The sequence below is a fragment of the Terrapene carolina genome, unplaced genomic scaffold (assembly GCF_002925995.2).
Source record: "Terrapene carolina triunguis isolate 2854851 unplaced genomic scaffold, T_m_triunguis-2.0 Scaffold211, whole genome shotgun sequence".
In the NCBI taxonomy this organism is placed as follows: domain Eukaryota; kingdom Metazoa; phylum Chordata; order Testudines; family Emydidae; genus Terrapene; species Terrapene triunguis.
This window is the reverse complement of record NW_020664562.1, coordinates 26802697-26829570: the sequence shown is the minus strand read 5'-3', so window position 1 is coordinate 26829570 and position 26874 is coordinate 26802697. Positions and strand designations below refer to the sequence as shown.

The 26874-nt window shown below is 39.5% G+C and overlaps 1 protein-coding gene across 1 annotated transcript in view; it reads right to left on the bottom strand.

The window, feature by feature from the left end:
- The window catches only part of LOC112107703 (collagen alpha-1(XXIV) chain), a 235372-nt gene that overhangs the window by 60288 nt on the left and 148210 nt on the right, over positions 1-26874 (bottom strand). The window contains exons 25-35 of the mRNA XM_024201528.3: positions 24825-24878; positions 22333-22386; positions 19715-19768; positions 18956-19009; positions 9942-9995; positions 9499-9543; positions 9334-9378; positions 6502-6555; positions 3388-3441; positions 1098-1151; positions 835-888 (exon numbers count right to left, since the gene is read on the bottom strand). Of these exons, the coding sequence (XP_024057296.2) occupies positions 835-888; positions 1098-1151; positions 3388-3441; positions 6502-6555; positions 9334-9378; positions 9499-9543; positions 9942-9995; positions 18956-19009; positions 19715-19768; positions 22333-22386; positions 24825-24878 (576 nt within the window). The remainder of the gene's footprint in view (positions 1-834; positions 889-1097; positions 1152-3387; positions 3442-6501; positions 6556-9333; positions 9379-9498; positions 9544-9941; positions 9996-18955; positions 19010-19714; positions 19769-22332; positions 22387-24824; positions 24879-26874) is intronic.

Here is a 26874-nt window from a genome sequence, read left to right as displayed (position 1 = left end):
AAGCAATGGGCTTAAATTGCAGCAAGGGCAGTTTAGGTTGGACATTAGGAAAAACTTCCTAACTGTTAAGGTGGTTAAGCACTGGAACAAATTGCCTAGGGAGGTTGTGGAATCTCCATCATTGGAGATTTTTAAGAGCAGGTTGGACAAACACCTATCAGGGATGGTCTAGATAATACTTAGTCCTGCCATGAGTGCAGGGGACTGGACGAGATGACCTCTCAAGGTCCCTTCTAGTACTATGATTATCATCTTCAAAGAATTTTTACAAATATTCAACACCCCTCAAAAGTTGGTAAGCTGTAGGGTGTCCCGATATTTGGGTTTTGTTCTTACATAGGCTCCTATTACCCCTCCACCCCTTGTCCCGATTTTTCACACTTGCTATCTGGTCACCTTGGTAAGCTGATGGGGAATCTGAGGCGCAGAGAGGTTATGTGACTTGGCAAGTGTGTCAATATCAGAGCTAGGCTTAGAACTCAGGAGTTCCTGTCTCCCAATCCTGTGCTTAGACCACCTCACTCTCAGTGACACCAGATACAACATGGATATATTTTAAAAAATCCAATCTTTACTCATTTTAATTAAAATGCTTAGAGAAAATCATGTACTTAACCTTACTGTTATTTCCACAAATTAAACCCACTCTCACATATTTTAGTATTATAATTTATGCTTTTTTTAATTAACCTGTTACAGTGTTGCCAATATTATTTTTAAATGGATCAAAGAGACATTTTATTCAATTTCTCTCACACAGAGGTAATTAGACTTGACATTTCTGAAATTCAAAACATTGTCCTTTTTGGAAATAAAATCATATTTTTCACCCACCCTTAAACCTTGTTCTCCTGTTTCTCCAGCACTGCCAGCAGGTCCGATGTCTCCCTGGAATATGCAATATGAAAATTAAACTATTGAACTGCTGGGAACAAATTGTCTCTAATGAGAATTACTGATGATGTTGAGTATTCTTTGACATTTTCTTTATTATTGCTTAATTGCCTAATAAGCTAAATCGACAGAGACTTGATTTCCTTTTACTTAATTCAGCAAAGAATTTATGCAACATAGACAAAAACAATCCCACCATCTACCTTTGCACCTGGTTCTCCTTGCAGGCCAGGCTCTCCCTCAGGGCCAGGAGGTCCCTATATGGTACAGAAGCTACTGTTACACATTATCACCAAGAATGGTTTCATAGCTATCAAATAAAACAGTAAAGATCCAAACACAAAAACTGTGATGTACGAGGACAGCTACATGACTGAAAAACAAAAGCAAGTTGTGTTCTTTGGCCTAGCCTGAGACGTGCAGTATTAAGGGAGAATGCAGTGAGGTAGAGGTTCAGGAATACACCACGGACTCAACAGAATCATTAATCCCGTATCTTTCATAATGAAACACATGTAGTATAAGCACAACTCTGCATTTTGCAACCTTGTTCCCAGACCCCGACTTACAATTCCAGCAGTTTTTAAACCACTAGCCAAATGCATGCTTAGGAGGATCTATGTGTAGGTCCACAACCTACAGAGTTATTGGCACCTGCTTGTTTCTTTCAGAGTTTAAATTTTAATAGTAATAAAAATAATAATAATACAAAACAGATCAGAAGGGCATGGTCATGGGTGTTTGGCAAAGAGCATTTCTTTTGAATGAGCCAAATGTAATTATTTGTGAATGAGCTCACACCTCAGCTACTCCATTGCAAATGTGATTAATAGCTCCTCTCATGTTTCTTTCAAAGAGATATTAATAAAACCAAAACCAACCCCCCCAAACAGGACCACAAGCAAAGTAGAGAACTGCATGCAGCTGCTTTTTCATCCATCGCTGGCAAGGGACATAATGACTTGAAGAGTAGTTATCCGTGGTTTGCTGTGAAACTGGGACGCTGTATTTTGTGGGGTCTCGCAGTGGCCTGTCCTGGGTGCGCTACTATTCACTAATTTTTACTAATGACTTAGAGAATGGAGTGGAGAGTATACTGATAAAACTTGTGGGGACAGCCAGCTGAGAGGGATTACAAGCACTTTGGAGGGCAGAATTAGAATTCAAAATGACCTTGATAAATTGGAAAGTTGGTCTGAAATCTAAAAGAGGAAATTCAATAAAGACAAGTGCAAAGTACTACACTTAGAAAAGAAAAATCAAATGCACAAATACAAAATGGGGAATAACTGGCTAGGCAACAGTACTGAATCACAAATTGATTATGAGCCAATAATGTGACACAGTTGCAAAAAAGTCGTTATCTTTCTGGGGCGTATTAACAGGAGTATGATATGTAAGACACAGAAAGTAACAGTTCCACTGTACTCAGCACTGGTGAGGCCTCAGCTGGAGTGCTATGATCAGTTTTGGGTGCCATATTTTATGACATGGACAATGTGAGAGAGGCTAGAGGAGAGCAACAAAAATAATAAAAGGTTTGGAAAACCTGATCTGTGAGGGAAAGTGAAAAAAACTCGGCATATTTAGAATTGAGAAAAGATGACTAAGGGGGCCTTGATATCGGTCTTCAAATATATTAAGGGCTGTTATAATGAGGATGCTGATCAATTGTTCTCCATGTCCACTGAAGGTTGGAGAAGAAGTAATGGGCTTAATCTGCAGTGAGAGAGATTTAGTTTAGATATTCTGAAAAGCTTTCTAACTACACCTCTACCTCAATATAACGCTGTCCTCGGGAGCCAAAAAATCTTAGCGCGTTATAGGTGAAACCGCGTTATATCGAACTTGCTTTGATCCACCGGAGCGCGCAGCCCCGCCCCCCCGGAGCACTGCTTTACCACGTTATATCCGAATTCGTGTTATATCGGGTCGCTTTATATCGGGGTAGAGGTGTATAAGGATACTTAAGCACTTGGAACAGGTTACCAAGGGAGGATGTGGCATCCCTGTTATTGGAGGTTTTAAAGAACAGGTTAGACGAACATCTGTCAGTGATGATCTAGGTGTACCTGGTCCTGCCTCAGCATGGGGGGATGGACTAAATGACCTCTTGGAGTCCCTTCCAGCCCTTAAGATTTCTAGTTGCAAACCTCCAGCCCTGGATAGGTGTAAACTGACTAACTGCAAAGGGAATGGTGTTGCTTCTGGAAAAGTGCTGCACTCAATAAATGTACCATTGTCCTTCCAGATGAAGATACCCTGAGATCAGGTTTGCAGAAGCCACTGGCATCATTACATCCTTTTTTTCTTTCAAATTATTGTTTGCAACAGCCATAAGCAATGGAGAATCTCTTAATTACACATGATATTCAAGTTCACTGTAGGTAACACAAATATAGTTTTTGAATACGTTATTAAGGTACATTCTCTGGCTTAAGTTTCTGTTGGAATTTATTATAAATAAATAAAGACAAAGCATAAAAAACTCACCTCAAAACCCATTTCTCCTGCAGGGCCAGCATCACCTTTTTGTCCTCTTGGGCCCTAGCATTAAACAAAATCTTCTGTATATATAATTCAGTTATATTTAGGCAATACATAATATTAACTGTATAATATAATACACTATATGAATGTATCATGTTTAACTGCCAGCTGGCATAATCAAGTATATCTTATTTTGCTTCATCATTGTGTTTCCTTCCAAATTCTGTGACTGATGTTAGTCCCTGTAAGGGCACATTGTTACCAGCAGTGAAGACTTCATTGCCTCTCTTGACATAGAAGGACAGCACTGGTCTCTCTTCTCTTGAACCAGAAGTAAATTCTAATCTAAACTATATTCTTCTCTTGATTAATGGAGACTTTGTTTAATTAAGACTTATTTAATTCTTCGTCTGGTTTGTTTTGCAGAAAAGCCTACAGTCTGCTATGGAATTAACTTAAAACAACTACGGTATGTTTCATTTTATGGATTTAACAATGTTTACACAGGACAGTCACTGAGGTGTAAGGGACTGCAGACTGGAGCCTTTTGGGCAGTTTCAGTAAGTAACTATGCTATGAAGCAGTGTTCTTGTAAGCCAATATACTGTAAGTAAAGACACTGTAACATCTAAGGGATGCATTTCTAAAGCAGTGTGCATGATCTGTGTGTACACGTCCGGTTATCCATATTCTGTAACAGTGAGATTTGTGTGCCTAACTTTCAATTAGAGTTAGCTTCTAGACATCTAAGAACTCCACCCCTTGGCCCACACTCTATAACAGGACAAACCAAAACCCTGGATGTAGCCATCCCTGATTTCTGGGGACATTCAGAATCAGATCCAGACCTAAACACTGTGGTCTGGACCTGTCTGTGTTTTAAAGAAACCCCTTCAATGCTAAAGTAAACAAGATTTTTGGTGCTACATCTATATGTGCAATATAAGCCTTCCAAGCAGCTAATTTCCCTGTACACCTTCTCAGGACATGGATTGTGCATGTGGTCTTCTTGTTCCTGTTGACTTGCTAATATTAATTAAAGCAGCCTCTTCCTCTTTTCCGGCACTGGAGCTAATTAGATATTGCTGGGAAGATTTCAACGGGGTATCCCTACATTACTCAGCAATGTCATTTAAGTACAATCAACAACTAAGAACTGCAATGAATACACCATTAGGGATCTATCCAGGCTGAACCAGGATTGCTTTGGTTTTGGCTTGCAGCACCTCTGTAGTCTTCCTCAGCTTTACTGTCATAAAGCTTAAGTCTGATTTAGGAGCCAAATATCTCCACACTATTCCCACGGAGCTCAGACTTCTGGCTTGGCAATATACCTCTCCCCATGACTCCAGAAGCCAAACAAATCCAGGAACATTTTGAATAATGCTGAGACCGCTTTCAATTCTAATCAAAAGACAGTTTGTAACCAATTACTGTACTAACAGATGTCTGACACATAGGTGAAATGAATCATTTACTTTACATTAAACAAACTAAATTAAATTGCTAAACAAACTTAACAGTTTAAGGATTTTTCTCTAAAAATATTTCCTTGCTTTTTGCAGAGAAGCCAGTGACAAGGCCTCTGAAGCTACCTTACATGCAGCAACCAACTGACTGAGGAAGAAGGCAGACTGCTTGGATAAATCCTCAGAAAAAAACATTTTATTTTGCAATATCCTGTGTCATTTACTTAGCCCTCTTTGAAACTATACACACAATTTCCCAACCAAATCCACTTAAATGTCTGACATAACATGCAAATAGTTAGCTCCTGGACACAATTGAGACTTTTCTTACTTGCTGCATTTCACTCATAGATGCTACAATGATCAGCAGAGTAGAAATGTAGATTGACTAGAGTAGAGTAGGTGTCTTTAGATTACATAAGTGTGCTTGCTGGCCCATATATAAACATGAAAATCAGGCTCATGCTGACAGTATAGTGGGAGGATGAACACACATACTATGATTTAGAATTTGTAAGGCTCTCAGATACCACAGATTGGAGCAAAGTATAAATTGCCTAGGCTGGTAGGCGAGTTAGACTGGATTAGATTAGATGAAAGACACACAATGAAGGGGATCCAAACTAATAATAATAAACATTAGAATATACAACGCTTAGTGGAGATTTTCTATAAAGTGAAATATATTTGTTTTTATAAGCTAGCTATCTACTTCTAGCAGGAAGTGCAGATTAAAATGTATCAAAGGAAATTTACTTAAATAATTTATCTTAGGCTGTCAGACTTTTCCACTGTTTTAGCCCAAATAATTACGTAATGACCACCTGAAGGAATCCATGTCATTCTATGGATTTATAGGCATCAGTTCAGCACTTAAAAGAATACAGTATACTGTAAATCTTAAGATTATATCAACAATGTACTTCTATGCCATTTTCTACAAAAAGTAATTTTTTCATAGGCAACAAAAATAAAATATAAAAAGTTATTTGACAAGTTTTTATGTTTTGCAAAATAAAATGGCAGCCTTATAGCGAGTCCCACCATGAAAACACACACTACTACATTATATTTATAAACTTGCGACTTGGCTTTAGAGTTGTTGATGTAACAGCATTTTTGCCGTGTTTATACCTTCCAGCCGATTGTATATAGTTACTGCCTCTCTATATGGTCTTTTGTTATAGTATTAGCCACATAAAAGTGTGTGGGGCCTTGTAATAATAAAAATAAGAACAGCAAACCATTCAGGAAAAGAATGCCTGAGGTTTATTAAAACAGACTCTTTTTTGTTAGAGCAGTAACCTGCCAAGTATATGCGGTTCCAGAATAACTAGCATAAAACTGGCTGAAAATAACAAGGAAACCATCAATGTCTACATTTAAAGTTCTATTTACATACTACGTCATATAATATGTCTGTCTCTAAGCAGTGTGAAGCCACATAATATAATGGACCAGATTCTGCCACTGTTACTCATGTTGAGCTACCCAAAGAAAGGGCTGCAGAATCTGTTCCAAAGTAGTCTTGGCGCAGTTTCCAAAAGTAGTGACAGTTCCAAACCTTGATAGAGTGAAAGTCAAGTTATCAGGGAATTAAGTACAATACATAAAAAGCCTTATCAGGAAAGTATGGTGATCAACTTACTGGCTCTCCCACAGGGCCTCTGTCACCCGTGTTTCCAGGAGGTCCGGGCAAGCCCTAAGAGAAACAAAACGAATAGGAAAAAGATCTGTTTCAAATTCTGTAAAAAGCCACTTCCTTCCCACTTCTGTACACCCAGCAACTCCCTCAAAACATCGCTCTAGAAATGTGCTTAGCCTTCTCCTATGTGATCTGTGTTATTACGTCAGCTCTTGTGATTCATGAGTGAGCTGACGCCTGCTTGTGCTTCATTTACTTAGGGGTGGCTGGTTTGCCATTTAAAATCTTAACAGACTCCTGCGGTTCACATGTGACCTAACAACGGTGTTAAGGGACTCTTTGTCCCTCAAACAGTGTATGTGGGATTAATTGGACAAGTCTCAGGCTTTACACCATAGCAACACAGGCAAGTTCTGCTCATCTGTTTCACAGAACCCCATTTCCATCCATGAAGAGGAGAAATAGAAGCACAATGGCAACCTTTAACACTCTGCAATAACGTTACTTGTTCCTACAGACAATCTTTCTTCAACCTAAAGGTGTTTTGCTCTATTTGTTCCTTTGGTATAAACACCAGAGTCTGTGAAGAAATGAAACACAGAGCTCTCAACTATACATTATTTTTTGTCTGTCACAGATCACTCAAGTGAAAATGCCCCTCGAATTCATTAAAGGTCCTTGGGAACAGGAAAGAAAAAAACAGAAGAGATGGTAGAAAGCAAGAGGCAGCATTCATCGTGCTGCAGCAGTAGGAGCAAGATACATTCCTGCCGTATTGTCTAGCCAGCTTTATTGCCTGCCTGGGGAATGAGACATAGTCTGCTTAGTCACTCATGGGACTTCCTTAGCTATTTCTTTGACCTGTTTGGCAGATTAACCCATCTTTTCATCCAGTGCGGTGGTGCCCAGCAGTTGTAATCTCAGAAGTGGGTATATTGTACACGGGAGTTTTGTGAGGCCACACTCAGTTTGTCAGTCAAAATCCACTTTGAGGTTGTAATCGGAATCATTTATGCAGATATGAACTAGAGTGAGCTAAATAAAGGCAAGTAGAGTCAAATACTCAGTGTGTTTATTGAGTCTGAACCAGAATTTAGACTTAAGTGCAGCTATATAAAATAGAACCCTTGGGCTAACCTACCCTGCAGAATCAGCCGTAGTTCACAGATTAATACATCAGAAATGGGGGTATCCACTGCAGCAGGGGTGCTGGAAGAATTTGTATAGTAGGGGTGCTGAGAGTCATTAAACCAAACTGCGAACCCTTTATATGATAGAAACCACTTCAAGCTGGGGAGTACGGCAGCACCCCCATTTCCAGCACCTGTGCACTGCAGTGGAATTAAAGACTATCACCAAGAGAAGTAAAAGGGACTATCAAGAGAATAACGTCTTGAATTTATTTAGCACCTTTCATCCCAATGGATCCTCAAGAACTCCACAAATAAACTGAATTACATCTACTGTAAAGATAAAGGTCACCTGGCACTAAAGTGACTTCTGGTTTGAACGACTGCAGCAATACCAGGCAACAGTGTAGAACAGGAAACAATGAAGAATACCATACCTGACTGAAACTGAAAGGGCAATTTCTACTCTGGCAAAAAATGCCATGCGGTCCTTCACAACCACGAGTGGTCAGGACCTCAGTTTTACATCTCACCTGAAAAAGGATGTGGTTTACAACTATGGGAGATTCCAAATTTTTTGAACCTAACACTGGATTTAAATAGAGAGTTGCTCAGCGACTAAAGAGAGGTGGGGCAAGGTATCTTCCTTGCCATTATTTTCCTTCTCTTATTGAGGGATGCCATTTCTTCAGTGTGTTTTCTATATGACCTCTCTACTTGTCAGCAACCAATGTGGTTTCATACTCCCTCCAAGTGAATGGTGTGAGGTGGTACACATATTACTCTGTGGAACAACTGACAGGGGGCAGCAAACTTCCAAATTCTCTAGGCAAACAGGCAAAGCTATGAAGTGGCCCTGATTAAAATGGCAACCAACATTATTAGTCTTAAGTACAGCATTGCATTGGTAATATGATTGGTATTATTCTCTTGCCTCTGTTTTCCTTACTTCTTTTCTATTAGCTCACCACTCTTGAAAAGTCACTATAGTGTGACTGGTCTGTTAAACATATTACTATAGGAAAATGTGTGATTTTCACAGAAGGTTGAGCCTTGTTCTCTTATGGAAAAGCTTTTTTATTGGTATACAGTTCAAAGGAAAGATGTCCTAACATAGAGTTCCAGTTATGTTTATGAGATATACATTTTATCCCTGCAATGATCACATAACTCTACGGTAAAAGGTATAATAGTAACATTTCTTCTATACCATAGCGGCTGTCTCCTCTAAAAATGGCTATAAAACTACTCCAAATGTGCATGGCAACTTCTAGCTGTCTCCCACAATTACGCAATTGTGATTTCTTCTGCTGCAATGTTCTTTTAAATTACATCCTATAGACAGTGTCTCACCTGAAAGATTACATTTCTAATAATAGACAGGATTACTATAAGATATTCCTGGGTTTCATTCCCGTATCTGCCACTGTTTGACCTTGAGCATGTCACTCTACCATCTGTGCCTTAGTTTACCCATCTGTAAAACTCAGATATAATGCCACAGAGGAATTCTGATGCTTTGTAAATTGATGTTACTAATATGCCTTAAGATCCTCAGATAAAAGGTTCTATACAAAGTAAATGCAAACCATTATTCTCAGACCTCAATGACTGGTATAAAGAAAATAATTTCCCTTGCATTTGAGTGTGAAGCAAGGTTTTGTTTTGTTTTTTTGTAGCAGGGCTATAAGTTTTCAGTACTTACTGGTACTCCTGAATCACCCCTTTCTCCAGGGTTTCCAGCCTTGCCCTGGTCAAATAAAATTATTAAAAGAGAATGCTGATGTCAGATAAATTCCAAATCAATGTCAGGCAAAAATTCCTAGTGTAGGTCTTAGTGCCTAATGCCCAGAACATCTCTGATACTTACAATAAGTCCATGAACACCTTTTTTCCCTGGATCACCTCTTTCTCCCTGACAAATAACCAATGATGAATGAGTTCAGTACGAATTTACTAGATTTGCCACACAGAAAACTACACATGTGGAAAAAGAAAATTACCATGGGCCACATTGTGCCATCATTTACACCAGTATAAATGTAAAGTAACTTCACGTAAATTGATGCATCTACTATGGATTAACTCCAGTGTGAATGAGTCCAGAATTCAAATCTACATGTCTACTATATACATAAAAATAAGAACCTCAATGAAACAGAAAATTGTGAGTCCCTCACTGGATTAATAGCAAACTCAAAACTATTTCATAGTGCCCTTTACTTTTTTCTCCCTCTTTTCTTTTCCATCAGTCAAGACCGTGTGCTGAATAAGTGTCCTCTGCAGTATTGAACAAAACAAATAAATAATTACCTTAATACCTTGTGTCCCTTGTTCTCCTGGAGGACCATCTAGACCCCTTGGCCCCTGAAAATTAAACAAGTGATTTCTGGTTTTAATTATAAACTACTGTCAGTAACTACTCTAGAGATTTAACAGAAAGATACCACATCAGCTTTACAATTGAATGGAAAACTACCCATTCTCTTAGCATGGAGCTCTGAAATTCCACATGATGAAAAGCACTTTTTATTTTGTTAAATATGAAATAAAGCATCAACTATTATAAAATCAGTTTCCAGCTTGCTGTAATATGAGTCTAAAAAGAATGTCTTCACTGTTTAATATTTAAACAAGATGTTTAACCTGCTTGAAGGCAAACTCTATTTCTATGCTCCCAAGTTGCATGTGCAGACAAAATCTGCATTTGCAAGTATAACTGATTATTTGGATGCTCACATTTGGTCATGTTATCAGCTGAATGTGCAAAAATTGGTCTGGGACTGAACATCTGGCCTTTAAAATTTAGATAGTACAGTTCTTCTGATGTTAAACCAATATAAAGCCAAATAGAAACGGTAAACTATTTTTCAGCAGGGGCTTACATATTGCTAGATTAACTAAAGTCTCTTGAAAATTGAGATTTTGTAATACCAACATATGAACAAAGTATAACTTACAATATTACACTGTATATTGCATTACAATTCATATCTGTAAAATGGGAATAATGATATTTACCTCCTTTGTAAAGCACTTTGGGATCTATAGATGAAAAGTGCTGTATAAGACCTAAGTACTATTATTATTAGATATTAGCAAATGTTTAAAGTCAAAATATTCAGAAGTGTTTGTTTAAAATTAGGCATCTGAGTCCATAAGTAGGCATATAAATCAAAGCAACCAAAGTAGCTAATGACCAAAATGGTAGGGGATATCTCATTCATACTGACAACGGAGGTTGTTTTTATGATTCTAAACATTAGAACCATTTGGATATTGACAATAAATTTAAGACAACTTAATACAGATATAGAACAAGTAAATCATGACCACCAGATCTTCATCGGCATTTAAGGACTCGATGAATTATGCTCTTCAGATATGGTCAGAACAGTATTATTTCAGGATGTTTCATTTAACAACGTTAAAAGCAAAATAAGATCTGCAATATCATACAGCAAAGTGAACTGAGGTGTACAGAAGAAAACAGTTTGTAGTTTCAAGTGCACAGAACATGGCTGAGTAACACTTCTACATAGTTTAGAGTTTCCTACATCGTTGGCCACCTGTTCTTCAGATCGCATGCTACATTGTTCCATCTAGACGGTCATTCAGGATTTCTACATAGTCATGAGAGCGATATTATACACAGTATTTTTCTAGTTGGTAATTACAAGAACTCAGATGAAAGCATGTTGTGTAAGACTCAAGACTGCGAACAACATGCTGCAGCTGCAAGCAATGTCTAAGTGTTGTTCTCAGTCTTCACACTTGTATTTGCTTAGGGGAGAACAGTCGGAAGACCCTCTCCTTGGGTACCTGGGACCAGGCTGTTCTCAGAAGAGCACTATGTTTAGCTGGTTTTGCCTGGCTCACTTTCTCTCTAAAACATGTCTGACTCACATACGTTCCTCTTGCATCACAGAATTCTGTTTGATCAGACTTGGATTTAATAATATAAATCAAGGGCTAGATCAGGAGGTTGTGAGGTTATTACATGGGGGGTCATGAGCTGTCAGCCTCCACCCCAAACCCCGCTTTGCTTCCAGCATTTATAATGGTGTTAAATATATAAAAAGGTGTTTTTAATTTATAAGAGGGGTCACACTCAGAGACTTGCTATGTGAAAGGGGTCACCAGTACAAAAGTTTGAGAACCACTGGGCTAGATCCTGACAGGTGCGGTGCATCCATCTCTCTGACACCCGAGAGAGTGACAGGTGATCAGTGACTCTCGGGAACCGAATATGTTCAGAATCATGCGGGATGGGGCTCCTAAACTGCACACCTTCCGTTTCTGGCAGGAAAATGAAAATCAGTGGGAAAGGTAAGTTGGCTAAAGTTTTCGAAACCCCACTAGTTTTTGGCACAGGTTTCGGGAGCAGTTCTTATATCATTCCAACCACCTATCCTGCCCATATCTAATAAACAACTGAGCATATAATGATGTGTAATGCACCAAACAAATCACTCAGTAGGTTGTATGTAACTTGAACTCTGATTCTGGGGCCAACTTTGCTTCCGCTGAAGTCATTGACGAAGCTCATTAAATATTGCAGGGCTGGGCGCAAAACCAGCCTTAGTATGTACTTATTGTGGAAGGCGATTAGATACCATGGTGATAAAAACCTAGACAGACCGGTAGTTATTTTGAGGCTTGCTGCTGCAGGCATTGAAGACCCCCATCTTTCACTGAAATCAGGCATCCCAGGAGTGGCCCTCATTTTGCACACTGCAAGTAGAACAACTACAACAGAAACACCTCTGTGCCAGAAAGAACATGCTCACTTCTTCTCCTACCTTCTTTCCAAAGCCACACAGCTCACAGCAGAAGCGCTGCCAGCTTTTTTGCCACCGTAGGCGGCAGAAGGTCCCGCCCCCGAAATGCCGCCCCTGACAGAGGCGCACCCGAAATACCGCCGACGACCGCCAGCCACCGCGGTCACCGTCCCCCAAATGTTAGTGCCCTAGGCGACCGCCTAGGTCGCCTAATGGGTTGCGCCGGCCTTGGCTCACAGAAATGAACAACAAAAGGAAGCGTTGTCTGAAATATATGGTTTTTCATCAACTAGGAAAATCTAATCTCTAAAATTTTCCTACCTAAAAACAAAAATCCACTGGGAATAATGTATGTTTTCTAAACTGTTATGAAGAGCAAAGGAACAGAGAATGTGGAAGTAACTTTCAAAGGAAAATGGGAGTAAAAGGGTGAACAAAAGTACACATTTCCTTGCCGAAAAAAGGCCTGATCCAAAGCAGACTGAAGATAATGGAGAGGCTCCCACTGATTTCAATAAGCTTTGGATCAGACCCAAAGATTCCCTGATTTTAAAAGGGAGCTTGGCCTACATAAGAGTACATGATTGGACTCCATGTCAGATTATATAACCTTTTAATCCTGATTATTACATTATTATTCAGTGTAATTTAGAAGAAAAAAAAACAAGACTCAGCAGAATGTCTGATTATTGCCCCTACTTTCTCTATCACTGTCTGAGTTCTAGTCTAACATTCTTTGATTCCTAACAGCCTGTACACACCACAACAAAATGTTCCATACATTTCTATAGGAGAAGAAAAATAATCCCACCAAAAACTCCTAGGATGCCCATAAGAAGATAATTTATCATTTTAATGAAGGAACTACAAAAACAAAAGCTAAATTAATCCCAACTCTGGGATTCCCAATGCATCGTCCTGAGTGTCTATTTTTCACATTGTAAGCTCTTCTTCACCTTTGGTTTTGCATAGCACCAAGCACACTCTTACAGCTATTCAAATAAATGGTACTTGTTACAGAGAACTCTCAACTAAAAGTCATGTACATTCCTAAGTGTTATTACAAAACCCATGTATCTACTTACACAATATTCATAATTTTATTCCTCTCCCCAATGTGTAAAGCAGTCTTAGTTCCATATTATCTTGTTCTGAATTGCTTGATCATGTCATCTAATACTCATACTGCATGCAAACTTGCTTGCAATGAATATATAGGGCAGGCTGGGTAGACTTACTGGAAATCCTCATTTGTCTGTCTTATCTGATAGTAGTACCAGGTGGTACTCAGACTTTTCTAAGGGAGAGCGGAAGAAGGAGACACATTAGTGATGGAGAATCCCAGAGAGGGCAAGTAGACAGGTCAGTAAGCTAAAGAAGGGTTGGAAGTTGAAGGGAGAGTCAAGAATGCATCACACAAGGAAGCAGTCAAATAAGCAAGAGAAGACACTGGAAAGGGGGAAAATCAGAATACTAAGCAGAGCAGTGCAGAATGTAGAGAAACTAAATAGGGAGGGTGAATGATCTGGGGTACGTCACGCACACATTGAATTTTTGCTGGACATAGAGCCACCACTGTTTTAAGTGAAGTTGACTTCAGTTGTCTATTCATTAGGAAGAACTTAACAATTGCTTCAAACATGACTAATCAAATGACAGCTAATCAAAATAAAACTCGGGGGCAAGAACTAGAAGCCAAGGACTAGGTTTTGGAACAATGTAATTTAATTATAAAATGAAAACAAAATAAAGGAAATGAACATGATGTCCAGTGATACTAGATATTGTATTAACCTCTTGTCTGCCACAGGGCAAAGAATATGAATCCAAAGAAAGGGCAGTTGTATATTCTATCAAAAGCAGAGGATCATTCCTATAAATACTACTGTGTGACTCATTATTGGCACAGTTAACCTCGATCAAATAGAATTAGTATCATTCCCTACAGTAGCTAGTGCAGAATGAAATACACACAATTTGGCTGCAGTTATTTAATATAGGCTGCATATTGTACGAGTCTACGAACTGCAGAGTTGGGCAATACAGCTGCCAAGTGATCACTACTGCTTTTTTTCTTTGGCATAGGTTCAGCTTTATTTTGAGGAGGGAATATATTATCATACATGTTTATGATGATTTAATCATAATTAACCAAGGAATATTTGCCTGACAAAACAAACAAATAAATAAATAAATAAACAGCACTCATTCCCACCCTTTCTCCTAAACATAGGAAAAAGAGTCAACACAGCATACTCTGTTTCCCCCCCCCCCACAAGTTTAATATGCAAGAACAATGGAAAGTTATATTAGTTTTAAAACCTCTTGCCTTGAACAATTAAGGATACACACTTACATTCACCCCTTAGTAACATATCACAGAGCCTGTCTGATTTTTGTCCACATGCACATAGATCACACGTTCTCCCTTGCTCTTAATTCAGTACCAAGCAGAATATACTGAACCCATCTCAATGACTTATCAGTCGTCTTCTTACCATTCCCTGCCATGCAAAAGCTATCATGTTTATACAGCTAGTATATCATCTTTAATTTGCAAGGACACATCCTTATTAAACATAGGCAAAGAATGCTAACAGTGAAAATTCCCCCTGATTTCAATGAGAGTTTTGCCCATGCAAGGACATCAGAAGTTGGTCCATAATGTATATTTTATCATTACCAAATAAAAAGGAGACTGGTTATATTAGCAGAAAGAGCAGAGGTTATAGTAAGAACAAAAAGAAGCTCTGGCACCTCATGTTTTAGGTTATGTCTACACTAGAGCGGGAAGGTGTACATTCCAGCTCCAGGAGACATATCTGCACTAGCTCTAGTGTGCTAAAAATAGAAGTGTAGCTGCAGTGGCACAAACAGTTGGAGGACTTGGCTGCTCTGAGTACAATCCTGTCTGAGACCACAGGTACACTCGGGGTGGCTATGCTTCTATTTTTACCATGCTAGCTAGTGTAGCTATGGCTCCTTGAGCTGGAAGTTCTACCACCTGCTCTACTGTAGACATACTCTGAGATTTCTATTGCATAAATTAGCTTGCATCATGGCAGTATGGTACTAACAGCTCTCCTGACTGATATCTGGGTACTAGTGAGCCGGCACAGCAGCTAGCAGGAAGAACAGCTTCATTACTGTAAGCATGGCCTTTTTATACTTCCAGTAACACCTCTCCTGGGTTCATACAAGCTCTCAAGTTCACCCACCGTAAGAAGAGTAACCCTATTGACTCCCCTCCTCAAGTACAATTATCCCCACCTCACCAAGTATCAATGTGTCCTACCCCAGAGGAGCCACCAGCGTGGCAACCTCTATATTCCCTTGTCACAAGTGCAACATTTAAAGAATAAAACATGGGTTGCTGCAGGACCAGAACCAACAGTTCCCATGCTACGGCTGCTGTTCCTATCTCTGGCCTCTCCACCATTGGCAGGTGACTTGCCCCTCCACAATGACTTTAGCTGGGATGACTTTAGCAAAGTCTTAAGCATGAAGTGGTGAAATACTGTAGAAGCTAGATGAGACACTTACTTGGTAAACAGCACACCAAATGGCACAGCAAAGAGAGAATGAAGGAACAACTGATCTTTTCTTCAGCTAGTCAGAATTCCCCCATGTACGGAAGACTGCATAGCTGGATAGTCTTAACAAAATTGGACTGCTGGGTAGTCTTAAATGCTAAATGGCTGCTCAGGGGTAAATGGTGTATGGTATAAAGCCATTTCATTGTGTAACAATGCAGCAATAGCTGGTCACTGCTATTAAAACTTCCTATAAATTCCAGCTGTGAAGATGTGATCCGTTCTTTTATTTATACACAAAGGAGAATTTTCATATGCTCTTATTTAATTTTTGCATGCAACTTGCTGTATGTGCCCTTTTAAATCCTGCCACACATAGCTCAGTGTTCCGATACAGCTTTCATTTAATCCAAAGGTGACATCTTCAGTTTTAAGTGGTCTCTATATATTTTTCATACATTAATCCTATATTGGGCCCGATCCTGCAGTCTAGAATGCAGGCAAAATTCCTATTGGCTTCAACGGGGAGGTTAGCTTGAACAAAGACTGCAGCACTGGGATCATTTTGTAACAAGTTCTAATGAAGCTACTTTTAGCAGTGCAGTGTCCTGCTGCCTCCCCACTTCTGGAGCCTTTTTCCAGTGGGGAACGGCTCTGGTAGGGAGGCAATAGGGAAAGGCTCCAGCACTCCCTGCTGCCAAGCCTTTCCCCATTGCCTCCCCCTGGCAGAGCCTTTCACTGACATGTGCAGCTACATGCTGCAGTGTGAATGCAGCCTGTTTTTCGCTGTGGTTTGTTGCTCTACATACCATTCATGTTGCTGCAAGTCGTGTCTCATTAGGTGCTTCCCACAGTTCACTTGATGATTTTCTGAGCTAAATTATGTATGACTGTTTTCACATGTAAATTTATCTAACCAGTTCTGAACATTCCTAGGTGTTGTGGTTTTAGGAGGATTTTAAAGATTATTCATTGTTTAGTTAAAAGGTATACTATTATTGTTAAATCAACAAATACATCCCCAAATTGTAACATTTTATTTCCTCAACCTTTTAAATCACATCTACAAAGTAATATTTTAGAAGGCCAAATCCATTGTTATTAATGAAGTAGGAATGCAAGCACCCTATTTTCATAGGATTATAGCAATTCTCTTTGGTGGGATTTGAAGATGCTTTTGTCTGTGAGCAGTTGAAGTTTTAAGTTAATTTCTTAATCCTACAACCCTAACTCAGACAAATCTTCCACTTAAATAGCAGTTTTATTTGAGTTAGACGAGCAGAATCAGACCTATAATGTACCAGATTTAGAAAGTCCATCACAATCTCATGGTTTTATGTGTAGAATAACTATACAGGAACATCTAATGTTAGCACAGGCCCTTAGGGCTAATATAGACACTTTTAGATGAAAAGTGGATATGCGTACATGTTTCAACTCAGCTTCACATATTTGATCAAGTGTAAAAGACTAGGATAAATTATTCTGTATATCTCATCCTAAAGAAAAGAAAACATTGACGTGGCATTTCCAGTTAGAAGCAGCTTCATAATAAGGTTTATTATTACCCCAGTTCCTAACTTTTAGCAGAGATTATACATTTTATATGCAGTATTTCACAAATGGTTCATATGTATTGTACTAGCAAAACAGAAGCAAATTACAACAGATTATTTTGAAGAGGAAACCATAATTGAAGGGAGAAGAACATTATAGGCAACTTTCTCTAATGAAAAAGTAGTATATTCTTAGTACTATATAAAGTATATTTCAAATATATTGGAAATAAATATAAAATAACACTTTTTTCTAAATATCTTATGTAACATTGTATAAGGCAGCAATAATAATGAAAGAAAAATTTAAAAGAATATATAGGTCACATACTTTTGTGATGCAAAACAAGTTTACTAAACTTAATCTTCTGTATAGGACCCTAGTGTTAGGACACATATGTAAGCTTCTTAAGTATTTATCTTTATCCAACAAAAGTTAAAAATCCTCCAACTTTATAATATTTGTAAATTAAAGTATATGAACATTTTTATTTTCATCAAAAAACTATATATTGAAATGTCTTTTTTAAAAGAAGGAAATGATGCAACAGATATTTAACTGTATGAAAGACTATTTTTATTTCCAGTTCCTGTTACAAAAAAGTATTTGAGAGAAAAGGATTCAAGAATTTTGGCAAAAGAGATCATTAAGAATTTGTTTTAAGTGTTCTCTTCTAAGTAAGATGATACCCTACTTTTCATCTCATAAAAGACCCAGTTTTGTAAGGCATCAAGCGCCCCCCGGTTCAAAGCATTAAATTAAATCTAAGGTGATGAGTGCTCAGGCCAACAAGAATAAGTAATTAACTAGCTTTCTAAGAGGAAGAGTTCACATAGATCATGTATCAAACCATCACATTATTTTACAACTTAATTGCTCTCTTTGAAACTGTTTAACTCAATGGAAAAACTCCCATTGACTCAAATGGGCTTTGGATCAGTTCACTGTGCACAAGGAAAAAAATACAGGTCTGTTTCATCTTACGCTGGGGTTACGTTCCGCAGTCAGTGCCTAAAGCGAAAATCGCGTATAGTCAAAATTACACTGAATGTAATGGCGGGCGGAATCGCCCGCACTACAGAAACAGTATTTAAATTATTATTTTTTTGTTTTTGTTTTTGCCGACCGCGTAAAGCTGAAATCGTACATGTTAAATGCGCCTAAGATGCGACAGACCTGTACAAGTTTTCACATTCTGCTGATAAAATAGGGAACATGCAAATAGTCTAAACTGAGTTTTATGGTGCAGGAATATGTTGATATTAGGTGTCATGTATAGCTTTGTTTTTCCTCTCCTAAAATTATACAGTAGGAATTGTAATTTTCCTTCACTGGTATTAGAAGGCATTGAAAGAATGCTGATAAAGAAAATTTGTAGTCTGTAAAACACAGAAACACAGTCCATCAGCAGGGATGAAGGTTTCTTTAGGTAAAATATAATAACAAATCTACTTACTCTTCGTCCTTTAGCTCCCTGTGGTCCTGGAGGTCCTCTTGCCCCTGAAGGACCCTACGTATTACATCAACTCATTATTTAATATCCGCTACAGAAATACCTCCAGAAGTGACTAGAGGTCTATATAAATTCTCATAGTAGTTCACTATAGGCTGAAAAAAAATCAAGCATTCTCTCTTTCTAAAAGCTCAGAATCAACCAAATTACTTCAGTACAACTTGTCCAATAAAATATCCGTAGTATTGGCTTTGTGCCATTAGTATTGGCTTTGCGCTGGGTAAGAAATTATGTGGACTGTGCCTTTCTCTAGTGGTTATTCACATAAATGATAAGAACCTACTACTGCTACCAGGTCCTTTGGCTCAAATGGTAGAAACTTGTGTTTTAGGGTGCTACAAGACTCATTTGCTATCCTTGCTGGTGACCCATGGTGGAGAGTGTAACACAAGCAAATCAGGAAGATTCCATTTGTTTTTGATTAATAGTAAATACATCATCCATACAATTAATGGATTTTAATTAAATATCAGCAAAATAAAATTAAAATGGCTACACTTTAAGTCAGCCTTGAAAAATTCTACTTGTCTACTTGCTCTGGGTAAGTAAAAAATATAGGTAAAGGCAGATGAACAGTATTTGTGCCTGGGCTGGTATATTTTCATGACAGTTCTGCAAATAGCCTTAACAGTAACAGAATAAAAGAGTGATTTTTAAACAGAGTGCATTTTATGTTAAATCAAAATGTTGGTCTACACTTACAGGCAGTCCTTGTGGCCCTAAAGGCCCAAAGCCCCCTGGAGGTCCTGGATAGCCCTAAAATAGAAAAGGGATTGAATAATTCTGATCTTAATTTGCTGAACTCAAAATTGCAATTTTGGCAGGTAATGGCATTTAAACTAATCCCCCCAAAAGCTGATTATATCATCTTCAGAGTATCTGAAAGAAGCAACCCACTCTCCAAGGTCACAAGATATGAATGTGCACCAAGTCAAAAGAGCTTTTATGAACAAAACCAGATTTTCAAATTTCTAAAACAGGCAAAAGATTTCCATCCCATCCCAAAGATAATCCAGTCTGGCAACTCTGATTTGGGGAGTGCCTAGGACATAGCAAAATTATAGTTCTGCTGGATACATGTTGCCAGAGCCCAAAACAGAAAAACTTGACAGTGCCACAATCCAGAACTGGATACATACATTTCAAAGAAGTCATTTAAATTTGGGATGTGTCCCAAACCCAAAGAACTTGCTTACCATCCATTATCCTCCAACCAGGACTGTGCGAAGTGGTGTGAACAGGTGGTCATGGTAGACAAGTGTCAGTGGTATTTTGTAGGAACAGGACTGGCGAGGAAAAATTATTTTGCAGGCCCACACAAGATTGCAAACTCCAGCTCTGGTCCACAATGTCATGGCATGTTACATTTACTGCAAACACTTACCACCTGGCATAGCACTTTCTACCATGACTTTAGTGGGACTACTCACAGTAGTATGCACTATGGCTGATAGTAAAGTGTTAACAGGATTGCGTCCTATACTAATAAATCCTCATTTATTCAGTTCCTGGCTGAGATCTGTTCCTGAGTGTAAAGTGGCAGATAGAAGGTAAACCCAGTCAAGACAGATTTAATGTTGATAGGAAGCATGAAGTGCGTCAAAGAATATCATCTCCTTTCTACAGACTGGTAAACTGATCTGGAGCCCAGGGATCCGTTCGGACTCTTCTCTGCTAATACACACCTAAAGAGCAACTGCTGCAAAAAAATGTCCATTCTATTTGCAGTTGGCCAGAAAACACATCACACCCTATCAGTGTCAGGCCTAGTGATCTGTGCGTTTGTCATCTCCAGCTTGACTACTGCAATTCACTATATCTAGGAATGAAGCCATACACCCTGAAAAACCTGGTACCAAATGCATCACCCTACTAGGACAATCGTTACAAAATACATCAGCCCACCCACACATCACCCCAGGGCTCTACTCTGTGCACTGGCTTCCTTACTGAATAAAAAGAGCTAGCTTCAAGGCTCCCGGTCTTGCTATTCAAATTCATCCCTGGAACTGAACCAAGCTACCTGAGAGACTGCCTCTCCCTCCTGCTCATGACCTACCACAGCAGCTCTCATTAAATATATTAATGCTGCTCTGAGCAACAAGAGTTTGTTCTTGTTAGAAAAAGAACATTAAAAGGAGAGAGGGAAACATCATGTAACAATGTAACCACCAGTAGACCCAGTATAGGCTCCCAACTCCAGGAGAGGATCCCTGGCTCTGAATCCCAAGAGGAAATAGGTGCCTCTCTCAGGGTGTGACTTGCTGCACACTTCTTTCATCAACATGCTGTACATCCCCATGTAGCCTCCCTAGCACTGGTACAAATAGCAGGGTAGATGGTGAGGCACAGCTTAGGTGAGTTAAGACATGCCGGATGGGGGTGAGTATGTAAACAAGTACAGCCCCTAACAGCTCTCTCTTCGCCCAAGCCATGCCTCTCTGCCTAAACTCCTATTTTTAGCAGTGTAGCGTCCCACTGCCTCCCTGCTGCTGGAGCTTTTCTCCACTTTGGCAGCCAGGAAAAGGCTCCAGCAGCTCCCAGTTGCAGGGAAAGACTCTGGCAGTGGGGAAAGGCTCTGGCTGCGGGGAGCTGCTGGAACCTTTCAATGTTGCCTCCCCTCTGTCAGAGCCGTTCACTGACATATGTAGCTACATACCACAAAGGGGATGTGGTGTGTTTTTCACTGAGGGAGGTAGCTACACGTACACTACATGCCGCTGCCAGTTATGTGTTTAGTGTAGTCATAGCCTCAAAGTCCCTCAAATACCCCCTTCCCTTGGCATTTCCTATTGGCTAGCAAAGGCAGCTCCCTTCTCAGCTTGCTGGCTTATGTGAATCCCTTTTTCAGGTGCCTAATTCTCCCCACGCATTGTACAGAAAGCCTGGACACCTACCTTAGGGTTGTGAATTCTACAAGGCATCAGAGCATCTAAAAGTCAGGCATTGCAACACCTGTGAATCCAGCCCTTAGTCTTAGAAAGTAGTTTCTCAGCAAACAATCTGCAGACTATGAAGTTTACTTTTCCTTCTTTTTTGTCATGCTTGCTAATTCACTGGGCTTCAATCCTGCACATAAATCTGATGAGAGCCATTTTTTTAAAAAGTGGGTAATTCATATTCACTGCATGCTGCTTCAGTCTGCAAAGTACTTAGCAAGCTACTAAATGGAAACTTTCCTAGAAATAATATATCGCAAATGCTTTACTTTTCCATAAGGCTTTTTGCTATTGGCGTGGCCAAAATGAATTAGGTTTTTGGGAAGGAACAGTTCCTTTGCAAGTAAAATAAAGCTGACTTGTACCTCATTTACTGCTTACCATGACACCTTTCTCTCCAGGAGGGCCCACTGGTCCTGGACTGCCCCGCTCTCCCTTTAACAAACAATTTAGAAAAAAGAGAAGAAACAAATTTATGGTGTGTTATTTCACTGGCACAGTTCTCTTTCCACAGTGAGGATTTCTTACTGTGGCCCGGAGTCCCTGTAACACATGAGCTGCAGGTAGAGGAGGGGAGAAGCAGAGATCAGGCTTCTGTGGGGCTATTTCAAAGCACAGGTACATGCTCTTTACTGCTACTACTCCTATTGTTTTAGATTTAGCACCAAGTAGGAAGGGGAGGGTTTAAACTTCTGAGCCTGCTGCTCATGGTGGATATTAGGTAGGTAAAACGTTCAGAGCCTGCAAGTTGGTTTCATGAACCTGAAGGGTTGTGTGTGTGATCCTCTGAACTAAGGAGAGTGATTCTCAGCTCTAGAGAGTTTAGGTAGGAAGAAAAGGGGTTCCCAGCCTGGAGGGAGACATGTGCGTTCACACGCACGCACGTGTGAGGTGTTTCTGACCATGTGAGGGTTTGGCTGGAGAAAGAGGAGGAGGCCAAGGAACTTTCTGAGCTCAGAAGATGCTGTGTGGGCAGGTTTGAGTTCAGGTGGAAATGAAGTCAACTGATGAATGGGGAAGTAGGTGAACAGGTGTACAAAAGGGGGACAAGTCAGTAGTGGGGAGATAGAAGGGGAGTGCTAGATTAGAAGGGGAGAGGTTGAGATTAGGAGACAACAGCGAAGGGGCAATAGAGGAATAAATATGTTTTTCTCCCACTATACCCTTTACTATAAAGTGTCCCATTTCCTCAAAGGGAAGTGGGAGAGGGCACCTCTTTTTTCCCCCCCATTTCCCCACCAACCTCTCTTATTTCCCCAGCACAACACCTTCCTGTGATCCCCCAAATGCAACCACAGTGTCCCAGTTTTTCGTTTTGAAAATAAAATCAAACTACAAGTTACTCTTTCCCTTCCATTTTACTAGGAGGCTTACAGGAAAGAGATTCAGAAAGTGAACTGGGCTATGCAACCCACCGGCAGCAGGGACGTGCCTGGCATTGGGGTGCGTCACATTCATAGCTACCTACATTCTTTATGCATCCATGAGTTATCTATAACCATAACAAATAAACAAGAGAAAAAAACTTCACATTTCCCTCATTTTTTTAATAACACGTACATATGGGCAAGTCAAGCCCCACCTCAGCATCAGCTGCCACAGCCATTTGTCTAGCTCCCTGGCTAGGGGAGGAGGAGGGTTTTCCTCACCTCTCATATCCTCACTCCTCTTCTATCCTAATAACATCTGGCCCAGCTACTAAGCCTGGCTGATGATTAATATCTGCTGCTAAAATACAGCTCTTAAAAATAACAAATGATTCCTTTATGTTACAGAGAGGCACCTGGTACATCACATTACAGCACACCACTAATCATGAAGAGACAAATATCCAGTGTAGTCATGGAAACTGTCACACTGTCATAAGCAGTTTGCTTCCATTTGCTGGTAGATTTGCTACATTTCCTCTCCTATTTTAAACCAGCAACTGAAGTAACTTTGTAAGTACATGAAGAGCAAACAAAATGACAAGATCTCCTTCAATACTGTATTCTAGGCATGCAGTTATGATTAAAGCCTTATCAGACTTATCCATATTTAAGATTTGACAACCAGTGCTTTCATTTCATGTATTTCCTTTTCCTTGTAATATAAACCAACAGTAAAAATATCACCACATTTTCATGGAAGTTATAATAAATTCATAGAGTAAGATTTTGTCAATAACATTCTTTTGAATTCCAGTCACCAAAATAGGTGAACTAATTCAACCCTGCAGGGGTTGAATGGTGCTAGATCATTCTGACAAATAATTATGTGTTTATTGTAATTGAAACTGACAGTCAGGTAATAGCTTCCTGTTTTTATCTTTTTAGTTAAAGTAGAACTTGTCTAATAGTCTTAGACTTACATTATACTAATAATATTAACACTGCCAACCATTACATTCACAAATACGTCTGGGTGCCATATAGGAGAGGAAACTGTAACTACGTTCATTTATTGACTTAGCTTCATTTAAAAACTGGCACAGAAATGTTACTAATGCTTATTGCCAAATAATAGTGTTCTGCTTTTATCTCTCTCTCCACAGTGAAGTGAAAAATGGCCACGCAATTGAAACAAATACTGGTCATGTCACATTCTCAGACTGAACCCAATGAAATGCATAGGAAGGCAAGCACTCGGGCACGAACAATATCTCTGCCCACTCCAGTAAATTCACAAGCTCCAATTTCATTATAAATAAAGTCAAACATATCACGTGCCGGTCACTGGTATTGGTTTTGTGCTGCATTTGATTACATCCCTATGTGTTAAAATGCATACCAACATATTAGTTATGTCATGGTGATCACTAAATAATCTATCATCAATGTATGGTTTCTATAAGCGATTTATACTGCTGTTCTGACTGAGGTGTTAGAAGTTACCTTTTCACCAGGTATTCCAGCTGGTCCAATTTCTCCAGGTAAACCAATGGGTCCCTACATGAAAAAACAAATGATTTTATTTGTATGATGCCTGTGCTGCTTCATGTTTTTGCACCTGCCAACAAAGGGCAGATTGTGGAGCCCTTTTTCAACCTGGTGAGCCACAAGAGTAGACCCAGTGGTTTGGAAAGGACTGTTTGTGTGAGTCACAGTTCATCCATGTGAGTAAGTGTGGTACAGCTTAGCCCATAGGACTTCAGGGGCAGATAATTAATATGAATTCCTAACCTTCCCCCTCCTGGTAGTCTCGCCACAGCATTACAGAGCTTTTCCTAATATATCATTTTCTCTGTTGAGCAGACATCTCTGATAGTAGCTTCTGCTGACGGTTTGCAGTTGGGGCTAGATTGTGGCCTGTGTGGAGGCACCCCCTGTACTCAGATCCAGATGCAATCAAGGGATGTTGGAAGAAGGGGAAATATTATTTAATTATTATTTAACTTTTATGTTGTGGTAGTGTAAGCCACACACCTCCTGGGTGTGGTGTTCTGTCCCATTTGGTGGCACCGAGACCACTTAGAGAGAGATTAATGAGTCTGCTCTACAGCCATACGGCTTTTAGCTCATGCAGTAGAGGCTCATGCATTTAGCTCCAGAGGTCCCAGGTTTGATCCTGCCCGCTGACGACCAGGGTCTGTTGGCGTTACAGTAGCACCTAAATGCCACTACTAGGCTGGGCCTCATTGTGCCAGGTGCTCTATGAACATACAACTAGCGGTGCTAATTGCTTTCCTAGTGCTTTAGTCCTAGCCACAAATTTCTAGGAAAGTATAAATTCATCAACGAATATCCTCAATGTCACTGGAGCGCAGCCTGAGTGAGTCAAACCCGGGCAAAACAAAAATACTATTGGATGGGGGTAATCCTAATTTTCTCCTTAGCTTGCTAGGAATGGAACACCCATTGAAGTCATCGGGAGTTTTGGCTGAGTAAGACATAGGATCAGATCTTTTTTTAAGAAAATTGCTCTCTTGTGACTCTCTCCTATTATTTTCCTTCAGTATTGTACAGGCTGTAACAAAAGATCTATATGTAGGGGTTCTAAACAGGTGTGTTCCACTAATAAAAGATATGTCCTTTTGGAACTAGTCCATTCTCAGTGGCCTCAGTCGGCTCCCATTGAAGCCAATGGTAACACTCAACAGGTGCAGGGTTAGGCCAAAGCTGAGTACTTTTCAAAAATCTCACCCCAACACCATGTAACACACCGCCACCACAACACTCAAAATAAATTAACAATTAAATAAAACACCTACACCTTTGTAGCATTTAGCATCATTGTAACTCTAGGCCCTGATTCAGTAAGGTATTTAACGATGTGCTTAACTTTAAGTAAGCCTGCGTGTAGCCCAATTCACTTCAAATGCCTACCATTAGGCTGGTCCCTAAGTACCTTTGCTGAATTGAGGCCTAAATGCAGAAAACAAAGAAATTTAGAGCGAGGCCTGTTTTCCAACATGCAGTTAAAACAGGACAACTCTTTGATTACTATCCTGATATTTCCCATTGGGTATTAAAAGTGGAGTGCAGTCTTAGCTTTTTTTTTCTTTTTGCTCATCTTATTTAGCAGGTGCTGTTTTTCTGTAGTCCGCTTGGCCAAATTTTAATTAAAGCTGCAATTTTTCCCAAAACAGTATTTCATACTCTTGGTGACAGGTACTAAGGCAATGAATAACATAAATAAATTGGTTTATTTTTTAGGGTTTTATTTTATTTCAAAACATTATATTGATAGGTTTTGATGTCCATTTTAGATACGACCATGATGAGATGGGATGTTGAGGGGCAAGGGTGCATATACAGGCAGATAGACAGATGTCAAAAGAGATAATGGAAGGTAAGCAGCAACAATATCTGAAACCATATGGCTAAATGGTGCCACTCACATGATTATTTATTTTTTAATTTTATACATATATACATTGTTCAGTGGAGTTACGCTGCCTTTTTCCTGAATCTCTCTAAAATGGATATGTAATTGAAAATTACA